Raw genomic sequence first — 13,782 nt, 5'->3', positions numbered from 1 at the left:
ATGCGTGAAGAACCATTCTCACTTCCCCAGTCTCATTTTCAGTTTAGTAGTTAATCGTGAAGATTTGCTTGATTGCTGAAAAGAAAACGTGTTTGTGACTTAACGGGATGGAAAGAGAAGGCCTTCTAACTGTCTCCCTCCCTCCTTTTTCATTTTATTTTTATATGTAAACAGTATTCGGGGTTTCAGCAGACGGCAGACAAGTGCTTCATTTGTGGCCACCTCATCATGGAAATGGTAAGAGTCCTGGCGTTCTTTTTCTCCCCAGGCCCACACACAACACCATCACAATGGAGGCCAGGTTTGCCTCGTATGCCGAACAGGTTCAGGAAGGTGTCAGCAGCTGCATTTGCACAACCTGCTGAGCTTGATTAGTTTTAATCATTAATTTTTTGTAGTCTAATGTTATAAGAACTTTACCTATTCACGTTCCATTTTAGTCTGTTTTGTGCAGACAGAAAACAGATGGGTGCTGATGTTCTAACCAAGGCTTCCGAGACCGTAATTAAGCACACGCTTAGTCCAAACAGCTCTTGTTTCATTTCAACGCTGGGCATTATGTTCATTCCCAGCCCATAATGAGTCCCAAACAGTCCCTTGAGATAAGCACCCACCTTTCTCTCCTTTGAATGGCTGCCAACAACTAAAGTGCCAAATTAACTGTAAAAAGCCAAACAAGTACAAAGTCCACACAGAGTTTCAAGGTTTAATCTGAACAGAGCAAACGACTTTGCTTCCTGCAAAGGTTTCTCTACCTTTGTACTTCCTGTATACCTTAGGGGAGGGGCAATCACCTCCAAGCCTTACTCCTGAGTCGCCCCTTTTATCTCAGCTGCTCTCGCCTTCGGGCAGCTCTGCACTCACGCGTGCTGGGAACAGGCTCCCCTGGTTCCTCTGCCTCGCTGCTGCTCCGGAGTCAGTGCATAACTTCCAGATGGTCCTGGCCCCATCCCTGCATCGGACGCAGGACCCTCATCCGAGTCCTCCCCAGACTCCTGGACTGGTCCCCGTTCTTCCCCACTGTCCGATTCCACTGCCGTCTGCATAGGCTGCTGGCAAGCCACAACAGTAACCAAGTTCAGCCTGTTGTATGAACCCAGCCAGTCACAAGTATTGTGTCTTAGGAAACTACTAATCCACCCTGAACTCACCACAGGGCTCCTCTCTGTGGCCCCAAGACATATTCCAGAGTGTTCTGAAGAATGGCAGTTCTCTTCCTTGTTGCCTTTTGAGCCTCCAGCAGTGCCTTAAAGGATGGGGCAGAGCCCAGTGCGGATATTTGCCTCACAGGGCTGCATAAAAATAATAAAATGAACCCATTTTTTTCCTTCATGGACAAAGAAAATTTGCCACCCAGGGAAATCCTGCTGGCAATATATTAATAAAATATTTTTGCTTCCGCTTTAAAAATGTTGCACCAGTTTTTCTTCAAGAGATGGCAGGAAAGCCTTCCAGATAGGGTGGGGCTCATCTCATTTGCAAAGAAGGTGGATCCTTCTCACTTGCAGAAGAGTTCCTTTTCGGACCGTCCTTCCTGACTCCTGGAAAGAATGGGGCTTCTTCCCCAAACATTTGGCTTCACGGATAACCCTAGAAATCTTGTGTTTGGCCTTGTTCTCTATTCTCTAATGAAAAAAATGACTAGGCGTGACGTAGTAGCAGTGTTCCAGTATCTAAGGGGTTGTCACAAAGAGGAGGAGGAGGTCAGCCTATCCTGTAAAGCCGGGGTCTCCAACTGTGGCAACTTTAAGCCTGGAGGACTTCAACTCCCAGAAGTCCCCAGCCAGCAAAGCTTGTGGACATCAACTCCCAGAATTGAAGAGAACTAAATTAAAATGGAGAGATTGCAGAGGAAGGGATCACAAGAGATTAAGCAAAGCTGCCTGGGGAATTCTGGGAGTTGAAGTCCTCCAGGCTTAAAGTGGCCAAGGTTGGAGACCCCGGCTGTAAAGGCAGGACACGAAGCCACTATCAAGGAGAGCTCCAGCCTAGAATTAAGGAGAAATTTCAGTGAGATCTCCCAAAGTTGTGGGTGCTCTATCGCTGGAGGGTTTTAAGAAGAGATTGGACAGCCATTTGTCTGGGATGATATATGCCTGAGCAGGGGGCTGGACTAGAAGTCCTCCAGGATCCCTTCCAACTCTGTTATTCTGTTAACCGGACGGACTGTGCTTCGGCAAGCGTCGAAAGGCCAGGCCTCTTTAGGAAGAGAATGGGACAACTCACCAGAGTCAACTTGCTGTGGGTCAATTCAACCCGTCCAATTGAATTATTTAAAATAATGTTAGAAAAACACTGTTAATTTTTGTCATTGACGTTTCATTTTGTCCCTCCTTTTGCTTTTTTGATATTTTCTTTAAGGATTCTGTTACCTCACTCTTGCATCCCACAGTGAGTTGGCCATGGCCACTTTAGGAACGATGCATCATCCCTGGGGGGTCTCTGCAAAGTTGCCCGAATCCGATTGCACACTCCTTCTCCCTAGCAGGCTGCCCACCCACCCACCCGTTTCCCCCCCTCCCCGCTCTGCCTCCGGTGCCCCTTCGGCTCTCCAGCAAGGCTTCCGCTTGCGGCCCAGCTTCTTCCTCTTGAGGGCCCTCCCAGCAGCAGCTCCCCTTGCCTCTCCCTGGGGATGCCCAGCGGAGCCTCCTGGGAAGCAGCATCCTGCCGGGATTCATTCATTCGTGGCAGAGAGCAGGGGAGAAGTGGAGGTTGGAACGCCCCCCCTTTGGACTTTCCCAGGGCTCTGTTTTCTCTGCCTGGAGAAGCCCCCACCCCTTGACGCTGCTTTCCACCTTTGACCCTGGATCTGCCCCCAGAGCCCCCCTCTTGCCCCCTCGGTGGAGCCCCCGTTTCTCCCCCTGCTTGACTCCATGGGTATTGCCCCGAAGAAATCTCCATGCCCCCCAGCTGGCAGCCAGTAAAAGCCCCCGGGCAGGTTTTGCTCACAATGAACTTTTGGTCAGAACTCTGCCAACGTTTACCCAGGCACCTTTAATAACTTCCTTTCCCTCTGGTTTTTGCATTCACTCTTTTCCAATCACTAGATGCAGATGCAGCCTTCACACAGTTTCTTTCTCTTTTGCTTTTATTAATTCTTACATATTATGCATTATAATTGTCAAAAAGAAGAGGTATAATTCTAATAACAAAAACACATTTAAAAATTGGTCCCAGAGATTATACTAGTTATTACAATAGTTGGAAAAGGGCCAGTTTAAATAATGATAGATTGCAAATCCAGGGCAATTAAGAGTACAGGTTCTGTGCCCAATTTCTAGTCAAACAAGCCTATTAAACTTTGTTATCATAGTTAGAATTAGTAAGAAGAAGAAAAAGTAACAAATAGTGAGCAAATATATTCAGAGAATACTGTGACTAACATAAGAGAAATTTAGATAAAAGCTCAAAATTCAGATATGGCACAATTCCACTGATATTAAGATTTAGAGCTTTAGTTCCATTCTTAACAGTATAATTCCCATAAAAATTTATAAAGCATTCCCTTCACTTCTATTAATTCCATGTTGTTTCATTAACTTATTTCCTCATTCTGTTCCTTCTGCTGGAGGATCCCTGTTTAGCTCTGTCATTCCAGATGTAAATACAGTAAGGACGGAGTCTAGAACAATCAGAGTGATTGATTTCCAGTATTTAAACAATTGGAAACACATAAGTGGATGTTTGGTCCCTCTCACTCAGCAGGTGTTTCTCCATCATTCCAACTATGATTTTAGAAAAATGTTGACCAGAGGTCAGTTATGGACCATCTTTCCTTCCTTCTTTCCCCCCCATTCATAATATTGGAGTACAATAAATTAATAACATTTTTAAAGATTATATTGCTTCATACTCAATCAGAAAAAAGTACAACTTGTTTCCTTGATAAAGTAAAACTTCAGTCTCAACTCCACCGCTAATGCTGTTCAAAAAGGCTGCTCACACCATTCCTGGAGGCCCATCAGGTGATAGTTGGTGTTGGGTGTGGGTGAATGCAGTTATGCCACCCAAAGTATAATGGTAGATTACCGTTGATGCGTGTCACGGGTTTACCATCACTGACCTAAAGCAGGGGTCGCCCAACTTGGCAACACAAAGACTTGCGGACTTCGTATTGGTTGGAGAATTCTGGGAGGTGAAATCCACATTCTTTTAAGTTGCCAAGTTGGGAGACCCCTGAACTGAAGTCTACCTGATTGAATTTTCATAAACATTTATTCAAATCGGTCGTCCTTGCATAAGTTGGAACTTTTGTTTCACAAATCTTTCAGATGATGATGTGGCACTTAAGGTCTCCATTAGTGGATTTAACAGATTAAAATGAACAGAGTTGGAAGAGACCTTGCAGATCATCTAGTCCAACCCCCCCCCCCCCACCCGCTTGGGCGGGAGACCCTACACCATTTCTGACAGAGGGCAGTCCAGTCTCTTCTTGGAAGCCTCCAGTGATGAAGCTTCTGTTCCTTCGGTTGATTATTCTCAGTGTCAGAAAATTCCTCCTTATTTCCAGGTTGAATCTCTCCTTGTTCAGTTTCCATCCATTATTCCTTGTCTGACCTTCTTCATGACTCTTGTTGACCCAACCAATTCAACAACCAGAGAAGCTGCTCTGGTCAGGTTAAACCTTTCTCTTGCTGCCTCTTCAGCTGCTACCAAATGTATCACAGTTCATAAATGGCTAGAAGGCATCACTGATCCAACATTGCTTTTGCAGCCTGCTGTTCAGATGATGAAATAATAGCAGTGGAAATTGCTAATCTACAGTGCTGCTGCTGGTTTAGGCACCCGTAATCTCATTACATCTTCAGACGAAATACAACCATACCAGCTATCTGGCAACAATTCCACTGAGGGGACACAAAACTGATTTGGGTTGAGGCATCAAGTCCATAGAGCTGGTGCTGGACTTTTCACAAAAGAGGGTTCTCCTGTGCTTAAGGCAGCTCCAGGGCACTCCGCAGCATTGTGCCTCATCTCCAAGATCTCCAAGATCACTTGTCTGGGTTTCAGAGTCTGATCTAATTTTCAGTCTTGTTTTCTTTGTACAGTTTTATTTTAATTATGCTTGGATTTGGAAGATTTTTTCTTCTCCTCTGAAAGATACAAATCTAAGGGTTGGTTCTTGCTATTTCATTTTAATCTGGGGGAAATGTCTTCTCTGTTCTGATGCCCTCTGATGTTTGGGACCCAGAAGGCAATCCTTTCCGATTAGTATATTCAACACCAGATTAGTTAAGGAGAATGGTAATTGTAATCCTATACATCTGAAGGACATCAGTTGAGGAGGAGCCTTGGGCTATATATCAAAAGTAGCTCAATTTCATTTAAAAAGTCTGTGAAATAGTGACATGCTGAGGTCTATCTTGTGACCATCGTGGTTGAGAATGCTTTTGAACTCAAGGCTCTTTGAGGCAATGCACCTCCAATTGCCTTAGTTAATACAGGTGGGAGGATGGATCTGAATGAATGAAACTGTCTGAATGAAAGCATGACAATAAGAAAAGATAGTGTTGGCTCTCTTGGTAAGAAGTATCACGTGGAAACCCCTTGAGTTAGCATGCAATACAAATCAAGAACAGGCTTAAAATGATCAAGGGATAGTTATAGTCTGCCAATCGAAAGAGTTGGGCCCCCTTTTCCCATCTCCTGGAGCTTTTGCCACAAACACAAACAGTGTTGAGGCCTAAAACTTCTTCCAAGGGAGGCTGGTTGCAAATCCAGACTTGGTTCTAAAATTTGCAGAAGAGCAGAGTAGAGTGAGAAACGGTCATCCCTACTGTATTGGGATTGGAGACATTTGGGAAACTCAACACTGCTGGCTAGGCTGGGAAGCTTAAAAAACCATGCAGAGAGAGAGGGGGGGAGGTAAAGGCAGGAAGCAACCACTGTATTGTGCTGCAGGAAGCACGAGTGAGGCTTCTCAGGAGGGCCAGTTGTTACTCCCCAGCGGTCATTCCTGGCTAGCAATCCGAATGATTTCCCCAAGCCCAACATTTGCTGTTTCTTGAGGCATGAAACAAATTACAGACAGCAGGAAGAGACTTTGCATAATTTGTGACCTGTGCTTCTTTTTCAGATCTTGCAGGCTCTTGGGAAGTCATACCATCCTGGCTGTTTCCGCTGTGTGGTGTGCAATGAATGTCTGGACGGCATACCCTTCACTGTAGATATGGAGAACAACATTTACTGTGTCAAAGACTATCACACGTGAGAATGCAGAGCTCTGCAGGGCAAAAGGAGAAAGTGGGGAGCCCCGGCTCAGGTCTTGAGGGAGGAAGGGTTGGCTGCTGTCTCCAGGATCTAGCCCACTTAAGGACTGACAGCAAGGCGATCTAGCGGTCAACATTTCTGTATGTTGTGTTGAAAATGTAATAGGGACCGTTGCTACACTGAAAGGAGATTACGGCTATTTTCTTCTTTCTTTTAAACATTTCCATCGGTGACATTTGGAGATGAATTAAATCCTGCCTACTAAAGGGATGGCACACGGGGACCACATAGGTCTCACTAGATGGCAGCCATTCAGTTGGGGTAATTATCTGAGGTTAATGGGATCATCTTCTTGTTCAGCTGTCCTGCTTTGAATAGAAGGAGGGATATTCTGAAATCCATAGCTGAATTTAGATTTCATACCGTTGTGGTGTAAAAAAAATGGAACATTTAATCATGGGAAGGAGTTGGGATTAGCTAACATTGTTTGCTCTCAGTTGTTAAAATGCAACCCGCCATTCTCTTTCTTTGCTTCTCAAGAAAAATGTAACTTCTTTCCCGCCTCTCAAATCTAGGGTTTTTGCACCCAAGTGTGCTTCCTGTCACCAGCCTATTTTGCCAGTCCAGGTATGGTTTTCTTTGTCATTTGATTAATACTTTGGCCTCAGCACAGCCATGATGGGCTGGCTACACACGCAACTTTGTGCCTGTGCAGCTGAGTTCTCACCATGCTCCAGTCCTAGTAATTAAACTGCTTTGACTTTTGATTTCTGTCTGCTTGCTTCTCCCTTCCTCTTTTCTCTCTCTTCCCCCCTCTCTCTTCTCTATCAGTCTGTCTGCTTATCTCTTTTGTCTCTGTCTGTCTGTCTGTCTTGTCTATCTCTATATCTTTCTGTCAGTCTGTCTGGTTATTTTTGTCTATCTATCTATCTATCTCTATCTATCTATCTATCTATCTATCTATCTATCTATCTATCTATCTATCTATCTATCTATCTATCTATCTATCTATCATCCATCAGCACTCTCACTCTAACTATCTCACTTTCTCATATACACCCATAATGCTCATACAGTATATATCAAAGAGGTACCTTTTTTGGGGTACAGGCTGCTGGAAAGACTTTCCACGCCCACTAAACTGAGCCATTTGCTGCAGGCACTTTGCCTTCTCTGGCACAGGAAAGGTCACCGGCTTGGTTTCCACCACGCATTGACCCAGTCAGCTGTGTTGGCAGATGCCGAAGCCGTCCCAAGGGACCCACCTGCCCTCTTGAGTGGGCAGGCTCAGCAGTTCTCAATGTCTGATCTATATGAGATTCCAAAAGTCTTTCTTTCTCTACTCTGTGGATACGGGCTCCTGTCTTTCTTACCATAGATATAGAACCAAGCCCAAATTTGGCAGAGAAAGTATATGAGCCGTGGTAGCACAGTGGTTAGAATGCAGTACTGCAGGCTACTTCTGCTGGCTGTAGTTCAGCAGTTCAAGTCTCACCAGGCTCAAAGTTGACTCCACCTTCCCTCCTTCCAAGGTCAGTAAAATGAGGACCCGGATTGTTGGGGGCAAGAGGCTGACTCTGTAAACCACTTAGAGGGGGTTGGAAAGCCCTGTGAAGCGGTATATAAGTCTAAATGCTCTTGCTATCTTCAGGAACCATAATTTCTGCTCTTAATTTTGCAAGGAAGGAAGTCAAATATTTGGGAAATGGAAGACGTTTCATTGTGACACTTACGTAACAAGCAGGGATTTATATAGTTCCCGAGGGAGGCTTCAAAGTACCTTGAAAGCCAGTGATGGGCATGTCCCCAATGTTCACCCTTTTTTGCTCTCCGTCCAACCAGGGTTCTGAAGAGACCATCCGGGTGGTGTCAATGGACAGGGACTACCACGTGGAGTGTTACCACTGCGAGGTAAACCTTACGAGCCGCTAAGGCAGCCCAGTTGGAGGGAGGGAGCAGTATAGGACACATCCTCCCTCCAGGAAAAGTAACCCATTCAAAGGGGTGGGTGGCAGCATATTCCTGCTATGCTGGATGACTTGAGAATCTCCATAGGAATCTGTACTCATTGTTGTGTCTCCCTGAAGCTTACTCCAGGCATCCTAAGTCCACTGGCCACTAACAGATGGCTGTGTCAGGGATCCAGCAGTTACCCCCATTTAAATCATGAGTCTTGAGCCACCTTCCAAAGCTTAAAGAAGAGTTTATGATTTATGATTCGTGATTTAAATGGGGGTAACTGGCGGAGCCCTGACAGCTAGCCGACTCTGAGGCACATCATTCATTGTCACCCTTGACCCTGGTTTCCCCACCCCACCCCGCTCCCCAGGTGTATCATAATTCATATTCTCCAATGGGACACATCCATAGCCCAGAGTCACGGCAGAAACTTTGGTCACCTAGTTACTATCTCTGAAAACATTTATGGAATGCAGTTTCGGTTCGCAAGCTGCTGCACTGCTCCCCCCCCTTTCTGTTGGCAGCTCTAAAAAGAGCATAGAAATATTTCATGAGTTGACAGGCTGCCCTTCTTTCTCTTAGGATTGTGGACTCCAGCTGAATGATGAGGAGGGCCGCCGATGCTATCCACTGGAGAGACACCTGCTCTGCCACACCTGTCATATCAGGCGCTTGAGCACTCAGGTGTCGGCGCACTCTCCCTCCGGGTACCCCATGCATATCACGGAGCTCTGAGCCTCCCGCTTCCCCTCTGCTCAAGGCCAGGAGGAAGACACCTGCTGGGGAAGGGCTCAACACAAGAAAGACAAAGCAGCTGCCATTATTTATTGCTCCTGAGATTGGAAAGGAAGGGCCCCCTCCTGGGTTGGCTCTGTGTACAATTTGCCTGAGTGATTCTTTCCACGATGCTGGTACTTGAAAAGTCATGCAGCCCATGGATTGGATGGGGAAAGGCCAGGATGTCAGAGCTGTTGGGATGACTGGCCCACCCATGAATGCTGGCTTGTTGCCATTTTTACGGTTGAGTATTTGAGCTCCCAGAAGAAGCATTAGCTTTCCAACAGGAAAGAGACCAAAAGATTTCCACCATGTTTTAAGTCTCTTGCACCCTCTGACCTTGTGGTTCTCAGGCTCTGAGAGACACGGTGGCGGTTGCATGCGTCAAAAGGGTGATGGCCAAATTGAATGTGACTTAAAAAAGAAGCAACTTTGTAGGGGATACCTGTGAGTGGGTGGCCTTTTGTTGGGTTTTTCTGCAAAACAAGAGTACACAAGACACCGTGTGCTGGAAGCCCATGAATGAAAGGACAGAGAGCATTCCCATGTCAGGCTGTGTCAGGCACGGTTGTTAGGGGTTTGGCGAGGACGTGGGGGTTTGGTGTTTCCAGCTAAGGGGAGAGCTGCAGGCTCACCAGGAAGACCGGTTACCTCACCGTAGCTTTGGGGGATCCAACAGGCAGCAACTGTCTGCAGGAGATCCTTGCTGAAAGCCGCGTTGCAGGCGGAGGGAAAGAGCACAGACTGCTCCATTCCCAACCCAGAGGTTTTTTTTCTTAGAATTCTTCTGCAGCAGACATGTGAATGCGTCAGAACGGGAAAATTACATACAAGTGATACGAGATTATTCATTAAATTTAATTCAGATTTGAATTCAGCCAAATTGAGCTTCTGTCCCATCCATTTCTTTGGACCTGCCACCACTTATATTTTTGAAGGCAGTCTTCCCAGCACCCCAAAGTTCAGAGGCCGCCCGGCGCCCAGAACCGATTCTGCCCAAACAACAGCAGAACCTGCCAGGGCCCAGGTCCACTGGGGTTGCCTGCAGAAGCTCTGCTAGTTGCTCTCTCTTCCCCAGTACAAGGAAAGTGGATCCTGTGCTGCAGGCAAAGAAACAGGTTCTCTGGTAAAGAAGGATCCTCCAACATCACTTGGCACTTCTCAAAGTCACTGTTTTGAAACTGACTTAAATAGCTTCACTTGGAGCTGCCTGCAGGAAGGATCAAACAGATAAAAAGGTTGATTTCAGCTGCATGGTGGTGGCCACTGTCTTGACTCTTGCCACCCCACTGTCACCACCTGAAGAGATCCTGACCCCTGCAAATGTACAACACACCGTTCCCTCGCTTTCGGTTTAAGGGACGGCAGTTCTGTGCTATGACTTGCAAGTATAGCGATACTACTTCTGGAGGTATTTTTAAAAAAACAGTTGCTTGTTTTTTACAACTTGGCTATAACCCAGCTTTAAAGGCCAAGCTAATGATACTTGAATCCACAGCACTTGCATGATGATTTCCATGGCCTCTTGACCATGCAAAGAATTTTTAGGTAGGTCACAAAACAGTTGAACAGTTTTTAAAAGTCTCAGGAAACCATAGTCTTTTTTTTCTAGGCATTTGGATGTAAAGAAATTGGCTCAGATGTACAGCAGGGAAATACCTAATTTGGAGCATAGAGGAGGTTTTTTTAATTAGCAAAAATTAAAACATAAAAGAAATAATGTGTTACGTGTTAGAAGTCCTACACTTCTATTTTGGCTAAACTTTTAAAGCACATTTCCAACTCTGGGAAAATCTGTGTTCCATATGGAAAATGTTTACTTTTTCTATTAAAAAATAAGCTAAGTTTTGATCATTTCGAGACAAGGAGGTGCCGTTAATGTAATTAAAGCTGACCACATCAATTATGCGCTTCAGGCTCAGCCATGTTGTATTAATTCCTTGCATACATTGACCTTGAAACTGTTTTAGCTCAGCTCCTTCGGATAAAACCACCTGGACCAGCCCTTCATAAGCTGAAAGCTGGTGGTGCTCCAGCAACTTCAGTGAAAGTTCGCTTTGGGAATCAGATGGAAATACACGCCTAAATCTGTTTGAAAAACTGCAAAAAAGGCCCCTCGCGACAGAACAGCCATCCTGACTTCCCCCAGACTGTCCCGATAGTCCTGTCAGCTGCAGCAGGACCGTTTTCCCAAGTCTGAAGGGCTGAGAGGAGCAGGGAAGAATCAGGCGAGTCAGTGCAAGAGGAATGTAAGCAGCTCAAAGCCCCCGTCCCCGTCCCATCAGATCAGCCCTTTTAAGGTTGGTCCAGATGGTCCTGTTGGCCTTTTTCGGGTTTTGAAGTTTCTAGAAAGTCACACTAATTCCTTCGATTTTCCTGCAAAGGTTCCACCTTTTTCCTCTTGCAGATGGTTCCTTCTTGGAAAGTGCCTCTCATTCTTTCGCTGTTGAGTTTTATGGCATCTTGATTATTTTACTGTCACGCTTGTCCGTTTCTACTACTGCCTTAATCTTCCACAAATAAGCCTAACAGCCAAAATATGTACACGGGCTGCTATTTTTCAAACATGCCAGGCTATTCATTTCATTTGTCGAAAATATTTCAGGGGATTACCTTTTTTAGATACTTAACCTGGTGATTTCCTTCGTAAACATTTTGCTGTTTTTATTTTTGTCTTCTCCCCCCATTGCCAAAATCTGATCACAAATCTGAAGAGGTCTCTTTCTTTCAATGCCTTTTTTCATTTAAAAAATATAGTCTTTAAAGAGAATGCAGCTAGAAAGTGTCCTACAGCAACAACAAAAAAGATTCTGCAAAAAAATGTGAAACATGCTACCTCCCATCCGTGGTGGCTGAACTGTGGCACCCAGGGCCCCTGGAGGGCTGGGCTGGCCCTGCTCCATAGAAAGAAGCCTGGTTGCTTTGCCCACGGGCCTCTTTCGCTGAACGCAGTCTGGAGGAAGGGCCCTTACCCACCAGCACTGCCCCGGGAAGCTGCCTGCCAGCCTTCCTCCTCGGCAGGAGGTTCTCCAGCCCAAGGACAAGGGGTGCTACACCAAGGGACGCCGGAGGGGGGAAGCTGCAGGCCAACACTGGGAGTTCGGGGCCAGCTCTCCGTTTCCTTCAGAGAATTTGGCTCCACAGGGATGAAGTGCTTTTAACATTTGTGCCAAAATATTATTTATGGGAGAGCCTCCTTCCTTCCTTCCTTTTCACCTATTCCTATGCGCACGAGCGAGGAACCCGAGATAGATGCACTTAACGAAAAGTAAATATTTGGAAGACCCATCCTGCCCCATAGCCTAAGATTCCAAAGGAGATCTAGAGATTTAAGGATGGGGAAATATTTGTTTCAAAGTAAGTGGGTCTTATAATTGAGAAATTTAAAAAATTGATGGGAGTTCCATTGAGTTAAACCAAAAGTACAGATGATGAATCTTTTCTTAGCCCCCATTAAACTCTTGTGATTCAACTAATGCCATAACTAGAGTATATAATTTGACTTAAATTAAGTTTGTTTCTTGAGAAATATTTGCATTTTCTTTAAAAGAATATAGGTTTTATTTCCAAGAACTTGGACCAATGTTAATTTTTCTTTTGTAGGAAATAAAAAAAATGGCCAATTTGTATATTATGTGTCTAGTTTACATCTGCAAACATACTAGTTTAACCATGTTTGTATATATCTTTCTAAAATGTCACTTTTAGTTCATAAACTTGTCAGAGTTTTTGTGTTACCGTTTGGTTTCTATGATTGTTGAAGAATAAATGTTGGGAAATATAGATTTATTTATCTAAAAAAACTACTTACTATTATCCTAAGTTATTTTAATATTAAAAGTCAGAATTTCATTTAACCTTAGATGTTATAATCTGCTTTTTTTCAATAAAGACATTTTGTAGTTTCTTCTTGATTTTATAGTGCATTACCTACCAAAAAAAATGGATGTAAGAACAACGCACGTGTTACATGACAGCATACAAACATTGCTTAGACTTGTTATCTTCTGTCACAGGGAATTAGTTGGGTAGCCATATAAATTTTCCTAATAAATATTTTATGCTTCTTTGAATAAACCTAAATATTTGCTTTAATCACTTCAGCCCGGAAACCCCAAGCGATCCCAGAAAAGTAAAATCCTCTACAAACCTCAAGCAGCAGCTTCATGGGAGATTGCAAGGCATTTTTGCAAATCTCAGTTGGATGTGATAGGGGAGGCTGAAGAGAGAACATCTAGAGGAGATCTTTAAGATACAAGATTAATTTCGCTCCTTTCTGAACAAGTTCTTTAGCACTTCTAACTTGGTGTTAAAGCAGTTTATTTGATTGATTGATTGGATTTGTATGGCCTATAATATGCCACGGCCGCCTTAGTTCTTATGTCACCATATATGTTGCAGGGGAGTTCCCCATCCTTTCTGGCTTTGCAGACCGGATGGCCGGGGAGAGGGGATGGTTACACACAGTGGTGGGCAAATGGGCGCACAGCTCCAATCGCAGGCGCACCCACTGCTCACACAAGTGGGGATGTGCACCTGCGTGCTCTTTTGGCACTTCCACGTCCCAGTTTTGAACGGCTCAAAGCCTTAGTAGTGGGCTGCAACTCAGGGGTTGGGAACTCCAGTGTGACAGGAATTACTTAGATTCATGGATGCGGAAAACAGCTGTTTTTGCCATTTGTGACGAAGATCGTCTGGCTTTAGCTTTTATGATGAATCTTGTATGGAGGCAGGTTGTTTCCAGTGTCCGTCTGTTTAATACGTTGCCCAGCTCACGAGAAGTTACGCTGGGCAGCATACAGACAAAAATGTAAAACAATTAGCACGTCAAAAAAA

The 13,782-nt window shown here is 44.8% G+C and overlaps 1 protein-coding gene across 2 annotated transcripts in view; it reads left to right on the top strand.

The window, feature by feature from the left end:
- The window catches only part of WTIP (WT1 interacting protein), a 48,955-nt gene extending 39,124 nt beyond the window's left edge, over positions 1-9,831 (top strand). For both annotated transcript variants that reach the window (XM_087940401.1, XM_087940400.1), the window contains 5 exons: positions 175-237; positions 6,077-6,207; positions 6,786-6,837; positions 8,053-8,121; positions 8,752-9,831. In XM_087940401.1, the coding sequence (XP_087796527.1) occupies positions 175-237; positions 6,077-6,207; positions 6,786-6,837; positions 8,053-8,121; positions 8,752-8,904 (468 nt within the window). In that variant the 3' untranslated portion in view covers positions 8,905-9,831. The remainder of the gene's footprint in view (positions 1-174; positions 238-6,076; positions 6,208-6,785; positions 6,838-8,052; positions 8,122-8,751) is intronic.
- Positions 9,832-13,782: the final 3,951 nt, after the last annotated feature.

Source organism: Pseudonaja textilis, chromosome 11 (genome assembly GCF_049901715.1).
Source record: "Pseudonaja textilis isolate UNSWEBS1 chromosome 11, rPseTex1.2, whole genome shotgun sequence".
NCBI classification, from domain to species: Eukaryota; Metazoa; Chordata; class Lepidosauria; order Squamata; family Elapidae; genus Pseudonaja; species Pseudonaja textilis.
Note: the sequence above shows the minus strand (reverse complement) of the source record. Positions and strands in the feature narration are given on the sequence as shown.